General features: G+C 47.5%; 6 protein-coding genes across 6 annotated transcripts; 4 read left to right on the top strand and 2 right to left on the bottom strand.

The window, feature by feature from the left end:
- Window positions 1–5004: 5004 nt before the first annotated feature.
- Window positions 5005–5884, top strand: ACHE_50061A (uncharacterized protein; the record flags this gene model as incomplete). Its single annotated transcript, XM_043279735.1, has 2 exons — window positions 5005–5398; window positions 5460–5884. 2 exons carry the CDS (start codon window positions 5005–5007, stop codon window positions 5882–5884), a joined length of 819 nt encoding a protein of 272 aa, XP_043137385.1.
- A 2825-nt stretch (window positions 5885–8709) lies between these two features.
- ACHE_50060A (uncharacterized protein) lies at window positions 8710–8921 on the top strand (the record flags this gene model as incomplete). The annotated part of the gene is made up of 2 exons (XM_043279734.1): window positions 8710–8820; window positions 8874–8921. The coding sequence occupies 2 exons, from the start codon at window positions 8710–8712 to the stop codon at window positions 8919–8921; spliced, it is 159 nt and encodes a 52-aa protein (XP_043137384.1).
- An 823-nt stretch (window positions 8922–9744) lies between these two features.
- ACHE_50059S (uncharacterized protein) lies at window positions 9745–10475 on the bottom strand (the record flags this gene model as incomplete). The annotated part of the gene is made up of 2 exons (XM_043279733.1): window positions 9745–9839; window positions 9896–10475. The coding sequence occupies 2 exons, from the start codon at window positions 10473–10475 to the stop codon at window positions 9745–9747; spliced, it is 675 nt and encodes a 224-aa protein (XP_043137383.1).
- Window positions 10476–11215: 740 nt separating this feature from the next.
- Window positions 11216–12846, top strand: ACHE_50058A (uncharacterized protein; the record flags this gene model as incomplete). Its single annotated transcript, XM_043279732.1, has 2 exons — window positions 11216–12148; window positions 12205–12846. 2 exons carry the CDS (start codon window positions 11216–11218, stop codon window positions 12844–12846), a joined length of 1575 nt encoding a protein of 524 aa, XP_043137382.1.
- A 1674-nt stretch (window positions 12847–14520) lies between these two features.
- On the bottom strand, window positions 14521–15281 carry ACHE_50057S (uncharacterized protein; the record flags this gene model as incomplete). The annotated part of the gene is made up of 2 exons (XM_043279731.1): window positions 14521–15152; window positions 15212–15281. 2 exons carry the CDS (start codon window positions 15279–15281, stop codon window positions 14521–14523), a joined length of 702 nt encoding a protein of 233 aa, XP_043137381.1.
- Window positions 15282–18137: 2856 nt separating this feature from the next.
- ACHE_50056A (uncharacterized protein) lies at window positions 18138–18806 on the top strand (the record flags this gene model as incomplete). Its single annotated transcript, XM_043279729.1, has 1 exon — window positions 18138–18806. One exon carries the CDS (start codon window positions 18138–18140, stop codon window positions 18804–18806), a length of 669 nt encoding a protein of 222 aa, XP_043137380.1.
- Between the last annotated feature and the right edge of the window lie 6167 nt (window positions 18807–24973).

The following is a 24973-nucleotide window of genomic DNA, read 5'->3' as shown; positions in this document are numbered from 1 at the left end:
ATATGGAAGTCAACCAACATGAATTAGGCTGCTGTGCTGTAAGCCCTTCGGGCCGTAAGTACAGGGGAAATGGATGCCTAATCCCTATAAGTCAATATAGCCTTAGTGATGTAAGGGATGTCTGTATGCATATAGCATAGCTTGCTGCCTAGACTACTACGGATACTTAAGAGATCCAGACATGGGGGTAATGATGTAACGGGCTAGGCCCGAAAGGCACCTCGAACCATAAATGGTTCTCGATTGAAGCTATTCACAAGAGCGTGCCGAAGTCAGGTGATCGTAGATCACCTGATCACGAGTATATAAATCCACCGCCAGCGTGTCTTTCTTTCTTTCTTTCTTTCCTTTCCCCAACGAGTTCTTTTGTACATATCTATATATTAGATAGCAAGGCTTCGGCCCATTACACCGTAAAGGACGATCATGTGAACATGCTATTCATCTCCTGCTGGAACAGGTCCATGCATCCTGGCGTTCTGGCGCATTGGTAGCCACACTGCTTACCCTGGATGTTAGTGGTGCATTTGACAACGCTGCACATAAACGCCTGATTCATAACCTCCGAAAACGAAGGGTTCCAATCAGTGCTGTTAACTGGATAGCAAGCTTCCTCCGCCACCGCATCACAGATATTTTACTAATAGAAGGTGCGACGGGCCAGTTTACCACGGACACAGGCATACCTCAAGGCTCACCTCTCTCTCCAATTCTCTACCTGTTCTACAATGCTGATCTGATCGACCAAATACACGAGGCTTACCCTGGAAGAGCTCTGATCACTGGCTACATTGACGACATATGCATACTTGTCTGGAGCCGGGCTGCTACGACTAACTGTCGACGCCTTGAGCAAATACACAAAATAGCAGAACAGTGGGAAACCCAGCATGCCTCCAAGTTTGCCCCAGCAAAATATGGTCTGATACATCTGTGGCGGAAGGTCCGAGGCGTTCCTAGACCCTTGAGCTCAACCAATGCTTCAGTCAAAGTGCAAGGGGTAGAGGTTAAGCCAGTGCCTACCCTTCGCTACCTCGGTGTCCAGCTAGACCAGCATCTCACCGGCATGAAACAAGTTGAACACGCCCAAGTCAAAGCAACTGAAATGATAGCAGCGCTTTGCTCCATAGCAGGATCAACCTGGGGAATCACCCTATCCCATCTCCGCCAAATGTACACAGCAGTCTTATGGCCGCAGATTACATTTGCCTGTTCCACATGGTTTGTACGGGCTGGATGGGGCTTCAAGGCGGCAGAAAATGCTGCTAGGAAAGCCATGGAATCTATCCAGCACAGGGCCCTCTATAGGATTGCCGGCGCATTTAGAACGACCTCTCGAGCTGCTTTAGAGATATGTCTCAACATACCTCCTCCGATGATTGCATTGGAGCGTGCGGCTAAAGAATCATATCTCTGGATAGCCACCTCTCCCCTTATGACCACCCTCATTGAGATACGCCGCTCTGGCCAACGACCAGCACCAAGGAATGCACAGGAGCGACGCATGCGATGGTTTACCAACCCAGACCAAGACCCCCTGACATCTCCACTAGAACAATGGGGTCGGCGAACTGCAATCTCTCAGGACAGACTGGAGGTTATACACCCACATGTGACCTCACCATGGTGGTCAGGTCTGGAATCCCACATAGCAGAAACCCGCGAAGATGCCTTAGCAGCTCACCAAACCGCCTTACATAGCGGCGCTGACATCATTGCATACACAGATGGTAGCATGACAGAACAGGGAGTTGGAGCAGCAGTGGTTTCACCTCTAGGGCACCAGGCAGTTCATATTGGCTCCCCAGCTACTCATACTGTATATGCAGCGGAATTGCGAGGCATAGAAATGGCTCTCACCCAAATAGGCAACACATTCAGACCGACATCACAACGTTCCCATCGGGCCCATACCGCAATCATCTTTACAGACAATCAGGCGGCAATTCAAGCGTGTTCAGCTCCAGGAAGGTCTTCAGGCCAATATATCCTGAGCGAAATTACACGCACTGCATCTCAACTACAGGAATGTGGCTGGGATATACAGCTCTATTGGCTCCCGGGTCATGAAGGCATCTATGGCAATGAGTGTGCTGATGCTCTCGCAAAAGAAGCTGCTAATTCCCCGGCACCCAGTGGTGCGGAAGAGTTTACCCTCATGGCTAGCACTTGAAGAACCCTCCGCATAGAAGCAGCAAATGCATGGAAGACTGAATGGGCCGCTTCCCCCCACGGGAACTCCCTCCGTCGTCTATGGAAAGAGCCCTCAAAAGCACCAATGCAACTATACCAAGGCCTACGGAGAGCCGCCACATCAGTCCTCATTCAAATGCAGACTGGGAAGATTGCGCTGGCCAGCTATCTTGGTACCTTTAACGCTATGGAATCGACTGAATGCCCTTGCGGACGTGGCCCCCAAGATACACGCCATGTTCTCCTCCACTGCACAAACCAGGCAGGGCCCCGAATGCGCCATCTTACACAGGGGTCAAGGCGGGAATTGGATTACCGGGCCTACCTAACACGGCCAGACCTGGTACCGAAGGCAGTGCGCTTTATGCTTGACACAGGCCTCCTAAGCCAGTTTCAGACTCTACCAACCACATACCGAGTCACAACAACGGACACGAAGCAACTGGCAGCATAGTGCAGCTGAGGTTAAAACGCTTGCAGAAGTAGGGAAGGAAACGAGATAGTATCCAACAGGCCCATGGACCTTCGTGGCCATGGGAACAGCAGTACAAAAACAGTAGCACGGGATATACGACATGCGGAATGAGATATCAGGATATGTGTATAAAGGCGACGATGTACATAGCGACTACCATTACGGCGGCTTACCCGGCTGCCCCGCAGGACCTGCCGCCACTCGGCCTATAGGGCTGACAGATGCGTGTATGAACAATAATAATAATAATAATAATAATATTCGCATTCGCATTCGTAGTGCAAAATATCTGCGAATGCGAATGCGAATGCGAATTGCTAATATTCGTAACGAATACGAATATATTCGTTATTCGTGCCGACCCCTATACCGTGTCTTCCCTCATTCTGGAGAAAGCCTGCATCTGGTGCCTCATGCGACCAGAACGTCTCTGACCGGCAATCAGACGACTTTAAACTTCAACTTTTGCACCATAGCGCAGAGATGGTAGACAGATAATTGCTTTATTTTCTGGAAGCCGACAGCTATATAGCATTGAATCCTACAAATGCGTTCTTCCCATGACTGAGCGGCAGGCTGACAAGTCCAGCTTTCCTCCTAAACATTTCCAGCCATTCAGGATTGTCGGCCCACGTGGGATCCCACGCATTGTCCGGTCCATACAGAATTTCGCTCATTTTCCTCTGCAACTGACAATCCGAAGGTACATACCCTTGTGAGATCGCGTCAGAGACATATTTTAATAAAACACGTTCTGTGTCTCGGTAGGAATGGGGGCTATGAATCGAATCTATCTGATTCGAGGTCAACGCCGAGCTGGGTTCGTCGATGTTGGTAGGCCTGGAGATGTTTGGGATACTCATCCCTGAGCGGTGGTCTGTTCGCGAAGCGGAGAACGGCTCCATTGTACGCCTCTGATCGCCAATCAAAAAGACTGGTATGTCATTTTCCACGATATTGTCAACTTGTTGGTCAAAACCGCGATCGCCTTTCCACTCCCTCATGTCTACGCCCATCCGAAAGTGTGTCGCCAGGTGCTTCTGCCTCTCAGTCCAGGTCTCCATGCGAGCGTTGCAGAATCCACACCGGGACTTGACCTTATTCATATACGAGAGCCAACTCTTCATCGAGTCGTTAAAGTTGCATCCGCGATGGAACAGCCGGAGGTGCTGTCGTAGATGATCTTTCCGGTGAAATAGACGTGCTTCATCTGATTGCGCCACACAGGCGGAGTAATTGTGTAGTTCGGGATGTTCGGCTGAAGGGTCGCAAAGGTTGCAGAACACACAGTAGTCATGACCATCTGGGCGTTGTATTACCGGGCCAAATCTCGAGCACCTGGAGAACAATTGAGTAACTTGAAACTGGATATGGTCAAGCGGCTGACTACTCAAATATGACTTACTTCCACTGCTCAAGGCTCAAGTGCATGCTTGTCTCGTGTCGTTGCCAATCATGTTTGGTCTTGAAGGCGTCGGTACAAAATGTACATTGGTATCTTCTACCTGCTGTCCTCGTGGCTATAGCCTTTTGCCCTGACATGTCAATATTCGAGCGTACAGCTTGTCTCCTCCTTCTTCGTACAGCTATCAACCCCGATGATGTGAACGAGTCCAAGGACCCCACTGAGGAATCTGATGGGACACCATAGTCTGCGTTGAATGCAGCTTGTGGTAGGCCCAGGTCATCATCGATGAAAGACGAGTCACTTGTCTGACTCAGTCCAGATGGTAGGCCGCGAAAGCCTTGTCCAACGGAGTCTCGGCCATCATTTCGCAATATACTGGCATTCACAGGCCTTCTCTCCCATGACGCAACTTGCTGAGAGTGATCCTGTGACGGGAAAACTTCATCGACAGAAGAGTGGTCGACGTCGAGTGAACCAGCAGTGCTGTTCAGTACGCTATCGAGATCGTCTGGTCGCTGGGGTTGGCTGTCCTCAAGGTCGTGCAGATGCAGCCACGACATCCAGTCTTCCCCGGCTGAACATGGGCCTTGGGTCTCACACCTTGGACTAGTCATCTTGCAGTCAATTGCGAGATGGTACGCAGTCTCGAAGCCCGTGCCAGAGTCGAGTCACCTGGGCTAAAAACTAACTTTTCATGCAGGGCGCAGCATTTTACGCCCTGCAGAGCGCCCCACTTGCGACACCTTACTCCAAGCTAACTGAGTTTAGTTAGCTCACTGCAGTGGCTTTCAAGTCCAATGCTCTGATGAGAAAGATATGTATTACACGCGACTGAAGCATCACCGTTTGCCATGATCAGACGAGTCTCTTAATTCCTTTTTTCGTTTTCTTTTTTGTTCTTCATTGGCAGAAATCTCTCATTGTCAACATGGCGTCGCTCGATGCATCTCGACTGAGGCTTACTCGTGCTTCAGTCCTACGCCCAGTTCCCGATCCCGAGTCTTCTGAGCTGTGGGCACAGAATATTGCCACCGACCATATGGCTACGTGTCGCTGGACAGTAGATGAGGGCTGGGAAGATCCAGAGATCAAGCCTTTCAGTGACTTCTCCATCTCGCCTCTCGCCTCATGTGTACACTATGCTACGCAATGTTTCGAAGGCATGAAGGTGTATCGCGGGCTTGACAACCGTCTCAGGCTCTTTAGGCCGGACCGAAACGCAAAGCGCCTGGCTACGAGCGCGGAAAGGGTTTCACTGCCAACATTTGATACTGAACAACTTGTTGAGTTAATTAAAGCTTTAGTTCGTGTTGATGCACCAAGTAAACAGCCCAGTCCATTAGAATTCATTTTAGGGAAGAGCTGACTCACAATCTTTGAAAGGATGGCTGCCAAAACCTGGCAATTTTCGCTATATTCGACCTGCACTAATTGGGACCGGGCGCCAGCTTGGAGTGCAGGTTCCCAAAGAAGCGCTCTTGTTCATAATCATCGTTTGCTGGCCTGACTTCTCTACGGAATCGCCTCCGGGCGTTGAGCCCAGATCTGACCTGCGGCTCCTCACATCCCGAAGTGACACTATCAGGGCGTGGCCTGGTGGATTTGGCCATGTTAAAGTCGGAGCCAACTATGGCCCCAGCTTTGCATCGCACTGTGAGGCACAGCGCGCAGGATATGACCAGATTCTGTGGTTATTCGGAGAGGACGGTCAAGTTACTGAAGCTGGGGCTAGCAACTTTTTTGCTGTTGTTAAGGATGGACGCACCGCAACTCCCAAGCTGCTGACAGCATCGCTGACTTATCCTTGATGGAGTGACTAGACGGTCCGTTCTAGATCTAGTTGAATCTCGGCTGGCAGATAAACTGCAAGTGTGGGAAACCAAGTTTACTATATCAGACCTTGAGGCAGCTTGGAAAGAGGGTCGTCTTCTTGAGGCATTTGTGTCTGGAACAGCTGTAAGCAACCGACTGCTTGACTTTGGGAAACATATGCTCACCTAGATTGACAGTTCTTTATCAAGTGTGTATCAACCATTTGGGTCGGTGATCGTAGCCTTGATTTGCCGCAGAAGACGGCCGATTTTGGCCCTTTGATCAAGCATTGGTTAAGCAATATCATGCTCGGAGCCGAGAACCATGAATGGGCTATTATTATTGATGAAGAAAATGCGACTTGAGTCGATACGTAACGGGGTAGAATGCAATGATCAGCTTCGACATGGCATCTGATGTGATGTAGCCTCTTCTCTGTTAAGTTTAGGATTTTGATCAAAATGAGAAACAAGACATAGTCCGATAGCCACAAACATGATGGGCGGCCAACCGAAGGTCCTCCTGGCTGTACGCGCTGCCTGGATTTGCTATTGTACTACAGCTCGGCAGCTGACTCGGGTATTAGTGCAATGCGACCCCGGTGGGGCTATGGAAGGTATTAATTAAGAAGCTCGGCCCCTCAATCATTCTGTTCATCCATCTTATATTTTCTTCCAGATCCACGCTAACGACGAACGCTTGGTAGCAAGATGACGCCCGACCATAAATCAGTCTCCTTAGGTAAGTTCCTTTACTCATGGAGAAGACATCTTTGAAGAGTCATTATGCGGAGGATCGATGAAGAAACGCGCATCTCCGTGGACCTTTGTCCTTTTTACTAGTTGAGATCGATGTCACTGTTGATTTCATGCTAATAGGCGTCGTTTTAGGTATATTAGGGCAGTATTATTCCGTCCGACACGCTTTAGGACAATACCGCTCAGCTGGCGTTACAGCGGCATACTCTGTCTCATCGCCAGACAAACCTGACCTGCTTCTGCGCCTTCGATTTGCTTTAGAACGGAGCGTCCAGGCAACCATTCGACAACATCCTGGTTTACTTTTTGGCGTCTCGGATGAGAAAAGCGCGGGTATCCCACTGTTCAGGCAATTGCATCAAATTGACCGAGAGGACGTGCTTGAGGTTATCCATAGTTGTGATGCCAGGTCAATGGGTGTGATATCTCATCTCACTAACATTTCTGTATAGGTCAAGATGGCTGACCACAACATCAGTTCCGAGCTGCATGGTCAATTGGAAAGCTTGCTCGGCAATGGATCACTGATACCACCCCCCGTTCGTATTGTCGGAGGCCTCAGCCTTTCGGCGATTGAGGAGACGATGAATTTGCATCGTCAAGGCCTCATTTCGGGTGAGAAATTGATCTTCAGAGGTCTATCCGAGGAAAGATAGGCGTGATTGTACAGACTGTGGATTACATAATTTCCCATTATTTAGATATTGCTAGAATACTATTCAGGTATACTGCTCTCCAGCCTACTTATCAGCACAGTCCAAACAATTGGGTCTTTCGCCCCTCCAGGAAGCTCCAGTCCTGGCCAGTGCGTCCGGTGCGCCAGCGCGCTAAGAATAAAGTGCTGAACAGCACAGAAATACACCGGCCGTATTGCGTGGGAGTTGTCGTGATAAGACTATGATGGGCGCATATGTTCGTGTGTGATTCGCTTGAGCTAATCATTCCTTCCTTAGTTAACGTAACCCACAAGCGAGTAGACCGACCGCCCAACCACCCTAACAGAAAGATATACATAACTTACATTCCCAGATAGCCTATTATTATTATCATTTAACCAAATTTATTGTCCATATCGAGCCCTAGAGCTATGACAGACCATATTACATGACCCCGAGGCCAGCAGCTACTCTGCAGCCTCCTGTCCCTTACAGTTCCTGAGCCCCCCTTCTATAATTCTTCTAATCCTTTTCCTTGCCCCAAACCGCCTGTATGCGCAGGGCTTTCGATTGTGTTTTGGAGCAGGGTGGGCAGACCTCTGCAAAGCTCGCCCACGGGCCCTAGGTTAGGGCCCGGGCCCGCCAATATGGCCCATCTACACTAAAACTACAGTAATATATACAGTAATTACTTGGGAATATTATTGGTAAAATCAATTTTGCTGTAATATTACACTTCTTGGCGGGCTTTCTCAATCTAAGAAAGCCCGTCTAGCCTCTAGATGGGTTGTATTGATGGGCTCTGCAGAGGTCTAAGGGTGAGTGTTGTCACGGGCTCGGAATAGTAGATAATACCGAACTAAATTCCTATGTAGACTATTGTAGTCATCGACGAGAATATCGAATCTGGAGAAGAAAAGAGAAAGTCCTAGGTAGTGAAGGGCTTCTTATATGGGTTTGTTGACATCATGGCTGCTTGCCCAAGTAGTGGCGATTCGATGTATCAACTGTTACTGCAGCGTTGAGCCGTGAACTGGCAATCACATATGAGCTATCACATTGCTTGGAATAGCGGCGTTTGTTGATATCAGCCACTGCGGCAGCTTCATGGTGTCAAGCCGTCACAAGAACTCAGATCGTGACACCACATTGCCCACTCTGAGGGTGGCGCGCGCGATATGCCTGCACCATGGGTCTCAGAGCCTCCATGGTGGTTTATAGGTGCCAGAAGGCCTTATAGGTCGATTGACGCGTAAAAAGGATGTGCTTTTCTTGCGTGCTGATTTTGATGTTCCAAGCGCCAAGAATCATGCTGCCAAATTTTATAAAACTGGATATTTCCTTAGAAGTATTCCATCTCTTCCAATTTCCTTCTCAATTAATTAATTGACATATGAATCAAAGAAAATGCCTCAGGTCTACATTGCTGCTTTCCGTCTGGTCAAGATTATTGCGAAAGATTTTGCAGGTTGTTTTGGTATAATCCCGCAGCTCCTCCAAGTTATGGAAGAGCCCGTGGTAAGTCGAAACCGGAGCAACTTCCCACATTTTAACCGCTAATCGAATGGCAGAGTCTAGATTCAAAGAGTTCGTATCTCTGCCTGCAAATCCAGGAATAATACCTAAGGCATATATATGGTGAAGGCCATAATTGGGTGTATGGAATATTGGTATAATATTGACCCTTCTAGTCCTGTGGAAATGCATGCATATCTCGCTGCATACACACCTTCAGCCTGATTTTTCTGAAGAAGGAACCACAGCTTTCACAAAAACATTGATAACTGAATCTAGATTATCCAGGGTATTTCAGGCAGAATTCAATTGCTTGATTGCTTATCTCTATCCTAGGCTTAGTCTAGGGTACGAATGTGGCGCAGCTGAAGACCGTATTGGGCACCCCTACATGCATTTATGTTGATCACACTCGATATGCTTTTTGCCCCTTCTTTTTGTTGCCCGAGTTGATCAACTATAATATAAGCGAGAGCTGACGTCAGTCTTCTTCTGGGTAAGGGTCTGAACACGGGGAATGAGGCTGCTTGTACGTATTTTCAACGAGGCTATGCCTCACAAGCGTCCACGGCTGATGGCTTCCATATACACATACAAGTAGCCTCGCCCCACAAGCCTGGGTGGAGGGGACTTGAATATTAACTAACAGCAAACAGCAGATAATGGATATCATTCTGATGCAGTAAAGCAATTAAAGAGAATGTAGTGATATGTTGTCATTATGCTGCTTCTGGCCCGGTACTTGATCGGAACCGGCAGGTCAGAAAGAAAAAGAAAGGGAACAGGGAAAGGAGAGAGATGACATGCCATGTACCGACTAGGAGCTAGGTATACTAAAACCTGATATACTGGAATATATAGTCGATTGAGTGTAGAACTAACTAATGTATGTGATATATGGGTATTTTCATCAGAGCTTGCTCGTGTTCATTTCAAAGCATTCTCGAACGCCTCAACATAAGTCTTGCAGTCGTTCTTTCCCCCCTGCCATTTGTTTCCATTGCTTGTGCTAACCTTGGAAGCTGCGGTAAACTGTTAGCTTCTAAATCCTCCAAGGCATAAGCCATCGTTAACTCACCAGCCTCTGCAGCGTCCTTAACCTTTTCTTCCCAGTTTCCGCTGATCTCCTTCAGGTTTGAGAACTTGATTATCTTGTCGGTGTTGCTTTTCTTCCACTCATTGCCCGTATCGGCCGAAGTCTTAAACCATTCCGTCTTGCCCGAGCCCTGAGGCTCGGAGGTCAAGTGGTACCAATTTCCCTTGAAGTCCAGCTCGTGGCTCTGGCCGTCTTTTTGGACTTTGCCAACGATAATGGCAGTATGGTCAAACCCATACTTTTCCTGAGTCTTCTTCATTTCTGCTTTGGCGGGCGTATTGAACCCAGTCGAGGAACCAGGCGCATTCTTAGTCCAGGTGACCTGGATTGCATACTCCTTGCCCGCCTGGAGCCTTTGCTTACCCAGACTCTTCTGGATCTGTTGCAAGCGTTCGGTTTCTTTGGGAGGGGCGCGCTTTTCGAAGTCTCCGGCAAACTCAGCAGTGTTGTTGCTGATGTCTGTAGGGGCTTCCTGGACATCGTTGGGTATGGCAATGGGACTGGCTCCGACACCCACGGACAGGGTAGCCAGGAAAAGGGAGAAGAGGGTGGTGAACTTCATCTTGACTGCTGCACGATGAGGCCGTTTAGACGCACTATATTTGGGAATATATATATGGAAAATAAAGTTAGGAGAGGATTGATATTGCTGCTGATGAGATGAATATGAATCCAAAGAAATTCTGCCTCAATTTATATCTTTCCATCTGACATATGTCTATACACATCTATACCGTGGTGGCCTGAGAAGGCGACCAGCAGCTGGCAGACATTGAATACGCCTGACTATTGTTGCGAGCTCAAACTAGAGTCTATCGTCCTGATCGGCAAACTGCCGATCAATTGGACAGTGCCACTAAGGCTCACTGCTCTGCTCAGTGCTCGCGGGGATGTTTCAAGCTGGAAAGTTTGTATAAGCACTCGATTCTTGCTACATGCGACACAGTCCCGAAGGAACATATGCGCGTATGCTACCAGCCAGTTCATGGCGGTATGCAGGGGCTGACAAGGCTGACAAGACTGACAGCCAGTACCAATCAGTTTCTGAACCCCTGTATCGCTCGTGTTAGGGGCCATGAAGTAGAATAAAAAGAGAAACATAGTAGAAATAAATAATAAACATAGCCACATAAGTTAACATGTATATTCAGAGGCGTATTATGCCAACATGTTCTTTATTTAGAACAGAAGATCGCCGCAGCCCGTAATCCTTTAAAATATCAACCCTCCAGCCTCTCTCTTCCATTTCAATCGACCTTGCTTAACTTCTCACGATAATTGTTTTGTTTCCTACTATACAAAATGGACGATCTACAGGGGTGGTACGAGCGCGTCGACGAGCTGGCTGCCAAAGGCTTACTGACTCCCGATGGCATTCTCAAAGGAATTAACCAGAATGTCCTCATATGGTGCGCGCTGAACGAAGAAACAGAGATGCCACACCTTTGCAAAGTCTTTGACTCTTTGGCCAGTGAGAAGAATGGTACGAAGATACTCACCCAGTCCGCATTCTTGTCCTTCCTCGAAGCCACCGGCTTTCTTCCACCACCCCTAAGAGAGGCGGGTGCGCTCGTATACCGCAGTCTTCTATACCTATCCCAATATCCATTATATCTATCTATCCCTGAAGCTCTGACATATGAAGAGTTCATGCGTGCGGTGGCATGGATCAGGCCCCGCAAATCGAGGCATATTTATGATGCAGGCCAGGATGGTCGGTCCAGATCACCGGCTGACTCTAGAAGGCAACTCTTCCAGAGCTTTGCAACTACCCGGGATGGCAGGTCTATTCCGTTTGATGCGGTACATGCGAGGAAGCAGGCGGAGCAAAGAGCTTTTGATTTCACAGGCGCTGATTGTGCACACACTTGTCGTCAATTCGCTGCTACGAACTATGATGACGATGGCGATGAGATGTTCCACGACATTCTTGATGTGCTGTACAGTGTGCAGCCCAAAGAAATTGGGTGGAGGTCACCTCCCAGAGACTCTTTCCGGCCGGTGGCGAGGAAGCTGGTGAGGGAGGAACGCGTCCATCATCTTAGTATCCCTCAGAATGAGTTTCAATCTGTTGTGAAGCTGCTTGTGGCTACATACTTCGGAAAACCGAGAGTCTCGGTCGAGCAACTGGCTGACCTGGACCATGTTGTGGATTGCATCGTCCGCCCTGTTATTCAGAGGCCCAATATTGGTATTACCTGGGACATGTTTGACCAGGCTGTTGGTAATGGAATGGTAAGCTTAGTGGTTCTTTCCCTACCCGATAATGTCTCAAATACTAACTGATTTAGCCGCTACTCATGGAGGGCCTTCAGCGTCTCTTGGGGCCGTTTTACAGAGACCCCGAGGACAACGATATTATCATCAGTCTCCCTCAGCCAGGAAAGGTGGCCACCCTCCCTGTCTTGGCGCAAATGAGTTCCCTTGGTGTCTTCTCGTGGTGGTTTGTCTCTGTCAAGCCACCTAAGTCCTACGATGTCAGTGCCCCGACCATCACGGCGTCAGCCCTGGCAGATGACCTAGACACCTTGCCCAACGCTGCGATTGCCCTTCTCGTTTCAGGAAAGAATTCACAGACCGGAGAGAAGACCGCGTTTGGCTACTACATACCTGATCCCGAATTCAAAGAAGTGCAAAAGTTTTTGTTCCAACTCAGTCCAATCCAGGATGCTTTTCGCGGAAATAATACCCGATCCGGTCGTGAGCTGGACCGTGGCGAGTTGGTCTTTGGGCAGAAGGGGAATGGTGTTTCAATGGTGTTGCAGCAGGACTTGAAGAAGGCAATTGTGTCTCACAGTATCTCTGGACAACATGAGCCAATGTATCCTGCTACTGCCTGGAGAGGGGACTGGCGGGTCGAGATCGAGGTGGAGGATATTGAGGTGTGGACTGAGCAGCAACCTGAGTATGACGATGAAGACGAAGAGGAATAATTATACGGTGTTCCACCCTTCTAAGCACCTCTAGAGATGCCCCCACATGATCACAGGTCCTCGTCCACTTTAAGATGAAGACTACATTTGCATAGCCACCCTCCAGTCAGAGGTGGTTATTGGTTATTAATAATCAGCTGTTGGCGGCTCATAGGCCATCCTGATTAAACAAAGATGTTAAGATGAAAGCGTTTATGAGCTCGGATGTAGTAAACAGGTGCGTTGCAAGATCTTTCGTATGGAGGCGCAAAATCGTCAAATGCTGCGGCGTTCACATTAGCGCTCAGACATGAATCTAAGGGAATACATAACCTACGAACACAAGTATGCATTCTAAGCGATTTGTACTCATCTGTCGAGAGGTATCCATTCTAGAACCCTGAGATCAGCTCCTGAGTAAGCCAAGTGCAATGGCTCCTTAGTATCTTATCAGGCTTCCCGAGGACAAGTTCTCTCACCATGGAGTTATAACTGACGGACACCTTTACTTTCTATTTCACTATATTCCGCTTAAAGCGGCGTTTTTATTTGGGCAATGGCTGGCTCGACGTTTTTGTAAACTAAGATTTGATCTGACTTGAACAGCTGGACATCAGCCTGGACCATCTGGTACATTTCTTGTTGCTGTGTCTGGACTGCTTCCAAAGCCCCCACCAACACCTGGGCTTGTTTGCTCGCGTCTAGCAGGGAGGTTTGATGCTTTGGTCTGCCAGTCAGTGACTTTTGTAGAATCTTCCGTTGCCTGATTCCACTTCTGGCCTCGCTGGCCCGGCTGGGGGCCCTGCAGGACCCCCGAGGTTGCCAGCGCTCCTGGCCTTCATTTTAACCCATGCTCACACTCTCTGTGCTGCTGTCATTAGGTACAGGTTGCATCGCGTATCCGGACCGCCAACGGGCTGGCGTTGGGGTGACTGGCATATCTTGTGTTTCCGCGGGCTGGGAGTCCACGTTGCCCGCTCCGGGGGGTCACGCGTGCGATATACCACCATTATGGGGTCTGTACCTCCATGGTGGTTTATAGGTGCCAGGAGGCCCCTATCGGTCGATTGACGCGTGAAAAAGACGTGTTTTTCTTGGGTGCTGATTTTGATGTTCCAGGCCGGCACCAGTGGCATGAGTAGTTGATTCCATTGGCGTAGGATATTCACTGAGCTTCGCTTAAACCCCTTCCACACACTAGATAGCTCGTTGCCGGGCAGGCCTGCCTCTTTCCTTTCTCTCCTCATGTTAGAATTTCGTCAGATAGTCTACCAATAGATTCCTATTGTTCGAGACCGTCACATTATGTGCATTATGAGATGTGATCCATAGGCTTCTAGTACCGACTACCGAGCAAGAATATGGATTGAGAAATCGACGTAATATATCAAAACAGATCTAGATTCAAACACAGCTACCTGCGTATATTGGCAATATGATAGGTTCTTGCAAAGCTCAAATAAATCCAGTGGTCTCCAGAGGTAATTGCAATATGCGGTTGTTAGTAAACACTTCCGTAAATGGTTGGTCGAACACATCGAGACGAGTTCTGTTACATCAAAAAGACTTGTGTTAGCACAATGGCCGTGAAGCAGTTGCAGTAGCATCGTTATTCTGGATAAAACAGATTCCTGCTAATGAATGGAGACTAGTACATACCTTTTACCAACCGTCAAACTCATCCTTGTCGCAAATTTAATCGCGTCCATTGCCATGACCTTCGCCATTGCCGTGGCCTTCGCCATTGCGTTTGCCATAGCCATTGTCATTGCCATTGCCGTGACCTTCGCCATTGCCGTGACCTTCGCCATTGCCGTGACCTTCGCCATTGCCGTGACCTTCGCCATTGCGTTTGCCATAGCCATTGTCATTGCCATAGCCGTGACCTTCGCCATTGCCGTGACCTTCGCCATTGCCGTGACCTTCGCCATTGCCGTGACCTTCGCCATTGCCGTGACCTTCGCCATTGCCGTGACCTTCGCCATTGCGTTTGCCATTGTCATTGCCATAGCCGTCCACTCCCTTTGCATCCACATGGTCCAGCTTGTTGAGGTCGGTGTCAGGAACCACATCCCGAAGGTGAACGCCGCCCGGGAGGATGGCATCCCGAGCATGGACACCGCCTGGAGCAATAGCATCCCGAGCATGAACGCCGCCTGGGAGGATGGCATCCCGAGCATGGACGCCGCCTGGAGCAATAGCATCCCGAGCATGGACGCCGCCTGGGGCGATAGCATCTCGAGCATGGACACCTCCTGGGAGGATGGCATCCCGAGCATGAACGCCGCCTGGGAGAATGGCATCCCGAACAACATTGTCATGGACGTCTTCAATTGTATTAGCTTGGTGATCTTGGAATCTATATTATCATTTAATGCACACATACCAGGATCGACTGGGATAGCTGCGACCAGCCCAGCGGTGGTCAGGGTACAGATAATAGTAGACACTTTCATGGTGATAGTTAAAAGATGATTTGAGATGTTTCGCTTAGATTGGTTTGGTTCAGAAGATTTTGATTCGTGATGATGATGATGATGATGAAGAGAAAGAAAAGCCAGGCAGGTCGCAGGTCCTCTTTATAACCTTGAGGCCTGCTACTTTTGGCAGCACATCCCAATCTATCCACGCGTCCTGCACCTTCCCGGAAGTGCCTTCACCAAGACTATTCCCATCATCGTCGTCATGCTATCGCATAGAGGATGACGATCTCATGAACCCAACTACTGAGACATTGGTTCTGGAATAGCCGATCCCAGTTCGAGGCTGTGTACAGTCGATCATTCAGCATGTGTCCTCCATCTAGCCGTTGACTATCAAGACCAAGTCAGGAAGACAGTTCTAAGCCTTGAGTTACGTTGCAGTTGACGCGACTAGAGTAAGGATGAGGTTATTTTCTCCCTCCTGGTTGCCTCCGCAAGACAGCTGGAAGTGTAATCTAATTACGTATCACCGTTGATCCCAGCTCCCCTGGCACGAAGTTGCGACAGTTGTCATTCCGTGAACGGCAACGCGATTGATAGGGATGAGATCTTTTCTTTTTGTTCCCTTCCATTTCTTTTTTCAGTTGCTTCCACAAATCCGCAAGTAGACTGGTACATAGTTCAAGTAGCCTCCCTTGCGCATGACGATCTGATCAACGCCCATGCAAGGGCAGAACTCGTAAGCAGCAACCGCTATGGAGAGCTCATTTTAGCGGCCTGTTAACATAACATCCAAGCAAAGACAGTTCATAGGCAAATGAACCAGAGATGAATACAGAGTGATGAGCTTGTTTCCCCGGTACTGTAAACAATTACTGTCAACCGCTATAAACTGCTGTTTGCCGGTACCACCCGCTACCGAGTAGATCTCCCGGCCGCCATTAGAACGTTAGATCGCCGCGTGGATCTTCCACCCCTATTCATAAATAGAAACAGTTCCAGTCTGTTCTATCAATTGAATGAGTAATCCGCTGCAGTGCATACGCACAGCCGCAGCCGCTAAACGTGGTTAATGGGGAGAAACTATCGATTTGGCTTGATGCTAGTAGCAACATGGGAGGCATTGCCTTTTCTTCAGACATACGAGTTCCAATCAACTACACAATGCCATAGGACTTGACTGACATTTGATACCAAAGACAGGACCGATCTGCGAATCCTGACCAGCTAAGCGGTCAGTACCGGCAGAAAGCTAGTGTTGCCTAGCACCTACAACTGTAACCTGCCTCTATACAGGATCCAGGTCGGCTGTAATATATCGTATCTTTTTTCTCTTCTCTTTTCTTTTCTTTATCGCCCTTGCTAATCATTGCTTCCTCCGCTAATGTAATCGACTACTGAGCGTTCCACGTCCCGGCCCAGGTTGAAAAACAGGCCTACTTTAAACCTCCAAAAATGCATTTCTATATACGTGGATACATAGCGAACGACGCAGCATAGCGAACGACGCACCTAACCACCACCACAGGATTATTCACCGTCGTAATTTGGCCACAACACAGAAAATCAATTAAGTCTATTCGGACTTATATCCATCAATTACCTCTCCATCTTCCTGACAGGTACGTGCGTTATGTCCAGGCTTGCCGCAGATACCACAACGTCGTTCCCTTGGTTTTGCACGCTTCGAACTATCATCCTTCATATGGATTTCCTGAGCTAGTTGGCGATCTATATCTGCTTGATTCACAGTTATGAAGCTGTTTTAAAACCGAAATCTTTCACGTTTGGTTATGACAATACTGTTCTGCACTTTCCCCTACTTACCGGATGAAATAATAAGAAATGATCTTGTATTTATCATTGAATGCTATTAAAATAATGGATCTGGCATGAATTGTAGAGTAGATAAGGCGTAGTTGCGAGTAATTTTGTGATTATTGGTTGATGCATGAAGTCAAGGTGGAAATATATATATATTTAACACTATGCGAACTGGGTGCCTTTTCTTGCAACGGACTACAGTACAACATTAATCTATGAAATCTCGCCGAAATTCCTTTGAAATAGCACAGGAAAATAGAGTTTTCTTTGCTCAAACTACCTTAAGCTTATACAAATCCTGCGTTGACCAGGACAGGAAACCATGAGGTCAAGATCTATGGCGATTGGAAGTGAATAGCTATTACTTTTGAACCAACTTATGTGAATCCTGAATCAGACCGAGCCGATCACATTCCAATATATAATTGATTGGTAACTTGAGCAGTATCCTTACGCCAAGGAATATTTATTACACCTGTCAGGCTGAATATTATCTCTGATTAGCGTCTTGGCAGTAGGACTCCGAACAATTCAAAAGAGTTCAAGGCGGAAGCTGATTTCGCTACTCTGTGTATAATTGGTGTATCTTTCATACTCTATTAGAAAGCCTTTGTACAAGCAGTATCCGCAAAACATCGGGTCTCAAGCTAATCCAATCAGGCTGCAAGCCACAGCGATTCTTGGCAGCCTTGCCAAAGTGCTCCACTGTCCATACTCTGGCTGATGGAGCCTCGCGCTGGGTCAGCAGAATAGAGTGGGGTTGACTGTTCACATCGCCATAGAAATACTGCTGATGCATTTATCATGACCATGCTTGCTGATTATTCTCATTACATTGTGTTCATATAATGGTAACTCTCTAATCCTCAAAATTTGGGTGTTCTACAGCTCTTCCACAGCATTCATTTCGCATTTTTCTGATTCTAACTTCTACTTTGGCGTTGTGCGAGACGAACACGCTGCCTTCTGCTCGGTAGGTGGGAAAATACCCTGCAGAATGTAAAGCTAATGTATATAATAGGCACAAGTAATATTTCCAAGACATCTGTTTAACTCATTTTCGTCATGCCTCCGCTCAAGGCCTTGGAGACCCGCGACCTGTATACTGTTGGATGGATCGCCGCTCTTCCACTGGAGCGTGCAGTGGCAATGGCAATGCTTGATGAGAAACATGAAAAGCCACTCGATTTTGTACAGCCCCATAGCGACACAAATTCATACACCTGGGGCCGTATTATTGACCACAATATGGTCATAGCGTCCCTCGCAGCAGGGAAGTATGGCACAATATCCGCTGCAGCTTCTGCGTTGCCTATGCTGTCCTCCTTCCCTCAGATTAGAATCGGTTTTCTTGTAGGGATTGGCGCTGGCATCGCTAGGCCAGACCATGGCCGTGATATTCGACTCGGGGACATTGCTGTCAGTCAACCTCATGGAAATAGTGGAGGTGTAATCCAGTATGATCTATTCAAGGCGAAGCCTGGAAATCAACGGGAAAGCAGGGCTTTTCTCAACAGTCCACCAGAGGTTCTTCTCCACGCACTGGGGAACTTGCAGGCGCAGCATATACTTGAACCACCCAGAGTGCTTGAATACCTTGAGGAGACGATGACTCGCTATCCCAGATTAGCCAAGCAGGGCTATGTGCACCAGGGCTTTGAAAATGATCGCTTGTTCAAGACCACAGTGTTACAGACCTTGCCGTATCAGCCTCACGTGATGATACAGGGTTAGGATGGAATCATTGGATAACAGTTGATGGTGGATATGCAGGAAGGAACAAGGATCAATTTGATATTTGGCAGACCTATCACGTGATCACCAGCGTATCCGGGATACGCCAAGAACTTATCATGGCTATGAAGAGAACATATCAACGACACGCTCGGAGCGTATCGAGGATCAGACCCGAGCATATCATGGATACGACCAGGAAGGATATATAAGGACACTCATTCATGTACTTAGCTTAGTTCTTCGCGATCAATTTTCAAGTCTTACAGCATTGGTTACCTTCTAGTTTCTGACTCGTCCGCACTTAACCAACAACCCAGTATACGTACTCGGTTGGCCTTGTTTCTCTATTCGTTACCTTTATCGTTTCTACTTGTTGACTATCTTACGGAGCCTGGAGGGGGCGATATACCCATCAACGCATACGACATACCGAACCGGACCCGGAGGGGCATTGAGCATACAATTACTTGGAAGACACTTAGGGTAAGTGTCCAGTCTCGAAATATAACTAACTAGAACCCTAGGTACGATACGAGAGAAGCCAGGTTGTGACACATTGATCGCCAGTCAGTACAAGTCAGGTTTCGAGACTATATTGACTTAAAACACGAACTGCAACCATGTCCAACAACAGTAACAGCAACACCACTCCCAGATCCTCTCGCGGATCTGAAGGACGAACGCCGACTTATGAAGAGCTCTTTGGAATGGTTAGCCAGCTGCAGGAAAGCATCACTACTTTGGAAGAACGACAGTCAGCCAAAGCTATCAAAGTTCGACCGCCGGAACCCTTTGATGGTACCCGATACAAGTTGCGACCCTTTATCACTCAGTTGGACTTGTATGTCCGCATGAACCGGAGCAAGCTCATCTTTGAATCCGACAAAGTCCTACTTGCAGCAACTTATTTGACTGGACCAGCATTTGATTGGTTTGAACCTACCTTGCGCGACTTCCAGGAGAAAGATGAACAATACCATAACGACAATACCACTGAGGTTTTCAGCAGCTTCACTGAATTCAAGAAACGACTCCAGGGAACATTTGGAGATATTGACGCCACACGGAACGCTGAACGGAAGCTATGGCGACTCAAACAGACAGGATCAGTAGCCAAGTTGGTTTCTGATTTCCAACAGATCATCACCCATCTGAATTGGGACGAGACGATGTACATTGCGAAGTTCGAAGAAATGTTGAAACCAGAGATTCAGGAGAAACTGGTTTGGATGGAACGACCGACTTCATTGAACGAACTCTTTGAGCGAGCCGTGAAGATTGACAACACCCTGTATGACCTTAGAGTCAGACAGAAGGAGTCAAGATATGGGAACACCTTCAGAGGAAACCCACGAACGAGCCACTATCGATCGAACGATAAACGACCAGCTCAACCACGAAGCCAAGGGTATGAAGATCCCTATGGACCACGACCAATGGAGCTGGATGCCACACAGCATAGGCCCTTCATATCCGACAAGGAAAGAGAACGAAGAAGGAAAGAGAAACTTTGCTTCACATGTGGAAAGCCGGGCCACATGACGAAGGCATGCAGGCAACGACAGAACGTTAGGCCTCAGCAACAACGAAACGATAATAAGCAACTGCACGCTACCCAGGAGAGAGGAGCGTATGACACCACAGGAATTGTGAACCCTGAACTCAGAGCAACGAATGATTCTGGATGGCACATGCAAGAGGCTTCGGATGAGCATGGAGGACCATGGAGATCCAGAACTACGATTGTACCCAACCTGAGCCCATTGAGGAGGTTGATGGAAGAACAGACGACCCTCACGACAGAGGAAATTGATGAGATCATGAGTTCAAGTGAAGAAGAATATTGGCCCAATGAACGGACGGTGGGATCCGACAGCGGAAGCGACAAAGCCCATATAAGGACGGATGGGTCCGAAAAAGCCATCAACGAGCCAGTTCAGGAGAAATCACTCAGCAAACTGCCCAACCAAGATTGGCCAGTTAATGATTTCCTTGACGAAGAGTACGGTACTCAGTGGAATGGCCACGATCCCAACGTGGAGGAACTCCATGAGATACCGGAGACACCTCAGAATGCAACTCCCGAAAATGATGAACAAGAAGAACAGAGTCTGGCAGAAGATAATGAGGGATACACGAAGTCCAGTGTGTATAGCCCTATCTCGAGACAACAGCTATGGTCCAAGCGATATACGGAACAACGAAAAGCCGATGAAGAAACAAATACCGACGTTGCCGCGTACTTCATTGATGATATAGTTATTTCACTCCAGGAGAACCCCAAGAGGCTCTCGAAAGGATTGAAGGAACTATTCAATGAATTGAACACGTATTGCCCACATCAGAACCTGAAATGTTGGGAACGAACGAACGAAACTTGGGATGAACACCTACGGAAATGCGACCAGCACCCATACACGTGCCACTACTGTGGACAGAACAATGGAGAACTATGGGGATACTTACAAGACATCACGACCAAACGACTACGAGGCCCCATCCACAGCTCATGCAAGTATGATTGGTGTGACTGTGTGCACTATCGAGAGCACCCAAAGCATAACCAATTACCTTGGATTGTGTGTTATAGCCATGCATGTGGAAAACACTATGATCGGAAGAAAATGGCGCATTATTTCCCAGAACGACCTAGGAAATATGACGACAGTTGTCCTTGTTGGGATTGGAACTGTGCATGCAGAGGATATCTACTGCATCCAGAGCATTCAAGTATGCACTGGACTGCTTGTTATGAAGACGACTGCATAGTTCACTTTGAACCCAAGGATTACTACCCAAGTCCACGACGTCTACGGCAACCAAGATGGCAAGCGAGCCTATCAGCGACACAGCGAGGATACCACTTGAAGTTTATGACACCAGTTCTCAATCAACTAGCCAGAGTGATGGTTGACTCAGGAGCTACTGGAAATTACATGGATCCAAGATTCCAGCGACAATTGGGGATCTTAGGAATTGAGAAGGCGCAGCCAGAGCCTATCTCAGGACTGAATGGTGAGAATTTGGGAAGCCACCTGACGGTCGAATCGGGATTTGTCCCTATGGCTGTAGCGGAACATGAAGAAAGGATCAATTTCGACGTGACACCGCTGGGACAATACGATATAGTGTTGGGGATTCCATGGCTCAGGAATCACAACCCGGAAATTAACTGGAAAACTGGACAAATGAACTTTGTGAATTGTGATTGCCCAAGAATGAAAGGACCGAGTCAACGGGAGGCCGGGACCTCACCACGATCTACAGGCAGGAGACCTGGTAGATACGTAAAGCAACCGAGAGGTGGGTTGAATAACAGAGAAATGAATGACACAGCAACGAACATTGTTTTAGCAGCCACCAGGGCCTCAGAACGACATTGGCTGATGAATTTACCCGGATGGGCACCGGACACAACCCAGAAGTATTGCGAATACTCCATGGACGAGGATATATCCAAGAGATCAGCACCAATTGAGGAATATCGCTCAGAAAGAGTTGATAGCAACCAAGAAGCATCAGACTCAGAGCTAAGCTCATGGGAATGGATTGACCATAAGGAGCTAGCAGCGACGACTCAGGAACCACAGATTCCACAGGAGTATATTGAGTTTCAGCACTTGTTCAAACAGCCTGAACAACCTGAACTACCGGACCATGGACCACACGATCATCGAATGCCCCTTATGGAAGGGAAGGAACCAACATGCAAAAAAATATACTCGATGTCAGAAAAAGAGTCAAAGGCATTACGAGAATGCATCAACGAACAACTGGAGAAAGGAACAATCCAACCATCAACATCACCAGCAGGACATGGAGTCCTATTCGTTCCAAAAAAGGATGGAAGCTTACGATTATGTGTGGATTATCGACCACTCAATGCCATCACTGTTAAGGACCGACATCCATTACCACGAATTGATGAAATGCAAGATCGAATTAGAGGAGCAAAATGGTTCACAAAACTTGATGTGACAGACGCATACAACCGACTACGAATCGCAAAAGGAGAAGAATGGAAGACAGCCTTTCGAACAAAATACGGACATTATGAATATTTGGTCATGCCATTTGGGCTTACCAACGCACCAGCATCATTTCAACGATTCATCAATGAGGTATTCAGAGAGTATCTCGACATCTTTGTGATAGCCTACCTTGATGATATTCTGATCTTTTCCAACACCTTTGAAGAACACATGCAGCATGTCAAGAAAGCACTGCAAAAACTTGAGGAAGCAAAGCTACGATTGAAGTTGAAGAAGTGCGAATTCCATGTTCAAGAAACCGAGTTCTTAGGACACTGGATCACTACAGAGGGAATCCAGATGGATAAGAACAAAGTTCAAGCAATCTTGGATTGGCCAGAACTGAAGAACACCAAGGAAGTTCAGCAGTTTACAGGACTTGTGAACTACTACTGACGATTCTTGAAGGACTACTCACAATTCATGACGCCACTGTTCAAATTGTTGAAAAAGGGACAAGAGTTTCAATGGGGACCAGAACAACAACAAGCATTTCAACAAGCCAAGGAAAGAATTGTATCTGCACCATCACTTGTGCAGTTCGACCCAGAAAAGGAAACCACGATTGAAACAGATGCATCAGACTACGCCATTGGTATGAGAATGACTCAACCAGGACCAGATGGAAAACCACGAGCCGTTGCATTCCACTCAAGGAAACTAGTTCAAGCAGAGTTGAACTATGACATCCATGACAAAGAATTGCTAGCTATAGTGGTAGCATTCAAGACTTGGAGAGTTTATTTGGAAGGAGCACAACACACTGTACTTGTGAAGACAGATCACAAGAACCTGACCTTCTTCACGACAACCAAAGAGTTGACCCGAAGACAGGCCAGATGGGCTGAAGTACTATCGCAATATGACTTCAAGATCATCCACTGCAAAGGAAATGAGAATGGACAGGCAGACGCACTCAGTCGACGACCAGACTATGAGATCAAAGACCGAACAATCAATCCAGCGATATTGAAAACCAACGAAGATGGAACCATCAGCTATAACCACCAGGTGTTAGCAGCAACAATGCATACTTCAAACGAACCTTTGGAAAAGAAAATTGTTGAAGAGACACAAAAAGACAAAATGATCCAGGATATGATTGAAAACTCAGCAGAAAACAACAAATTGACCACTGATGACAATGGATTAGTGTACTTGCACAATCTCATCTATGTGCCAAAGAGCATGAGAAATGAGATCATCAGCATGCACCATGACACTCCACTCCACGGACATTTGGGAACAGAGAAAACAGCTGAACAAATCATGAGAAACTACTATTTCCCAAACACGCGAAAAGTTGTTCAAGAATATGTGAAGAACTGTGAAACTTGCATTCAAGATAAGGCAGCAAGACATCAACCCTACGGAAAAATGCAATCCCCGGATGCTCCAACACATCCATGGGAATGGGTTACCATCGACTTCATCACACAGTTACCGACATCACAAGGATATGACTCCATCACAGTCATCACAGACCGAATGACCAAATATATCCATTTGGTACCAGCCAAAGGAACCATGACCGCAGCAGATATGGCACAGATATTCCTGAAGCATGTCATTACCAACCATGGAATGCCTCAGAAGATCACATCAGACAGAGACAAGCTGTTCACTTCGAAATTCTGGACGACACTCACAAACTTGATGGGTATAGAGCACTGCCTCACCACAGCCTACCACCCACAAGCAAATGGTCAAACTGAACGAACCAACCAAACAATTGAGCAATACCTACGGCACTACATCAACTATGAACAAGATGATTGGGTTAGATTCCTACCCATGGCACAGTTTGCATACAACAATGCAGAGCATTCAACACTCAGAGTAACGCCATTTTACGCCAATTATGGATACCACCCAGTGCTATATGAAAAGCCACGACCACAAGAATCCACATCAGAAGCAGCGAACGAGACAGTTCAAAAGCTGAAGAACTTACACCACCAACTATCAAGAGACATTGATTTCATGAACCTACGAGCGGCTATATATTACGACAAGCACCACGGAGAGGGACCTACCTTAAAAAGGGGGGAGAAAGTATTCCTGCTCCGCAGAAATATCAAAACGAAACGACCAAGTCAAAAGCTCGATCACCAGAAGATTGGACCTTTCACC

The sequence above is a fragment of the Aspergillus chevalieri genome, chromosome 5, assembly GCF_016861735.1.
Source record: "Aspergillus chevalieri M1 DNA, chromosome 5, nearly complete sequence".
NCBI classification, from domain to species: domain Eukaryota; kingdom Fungi; phylum Ascomycota; class Eurotiomycetes; order Eurotiales; family Aspergillaceae; genus Aspergillus; species Aspergillus chevalieri.
Note: the sequence above shows the minus strand (reverse complement) of the source record. Positions and strands in the feature narration are given on the sequence as shown.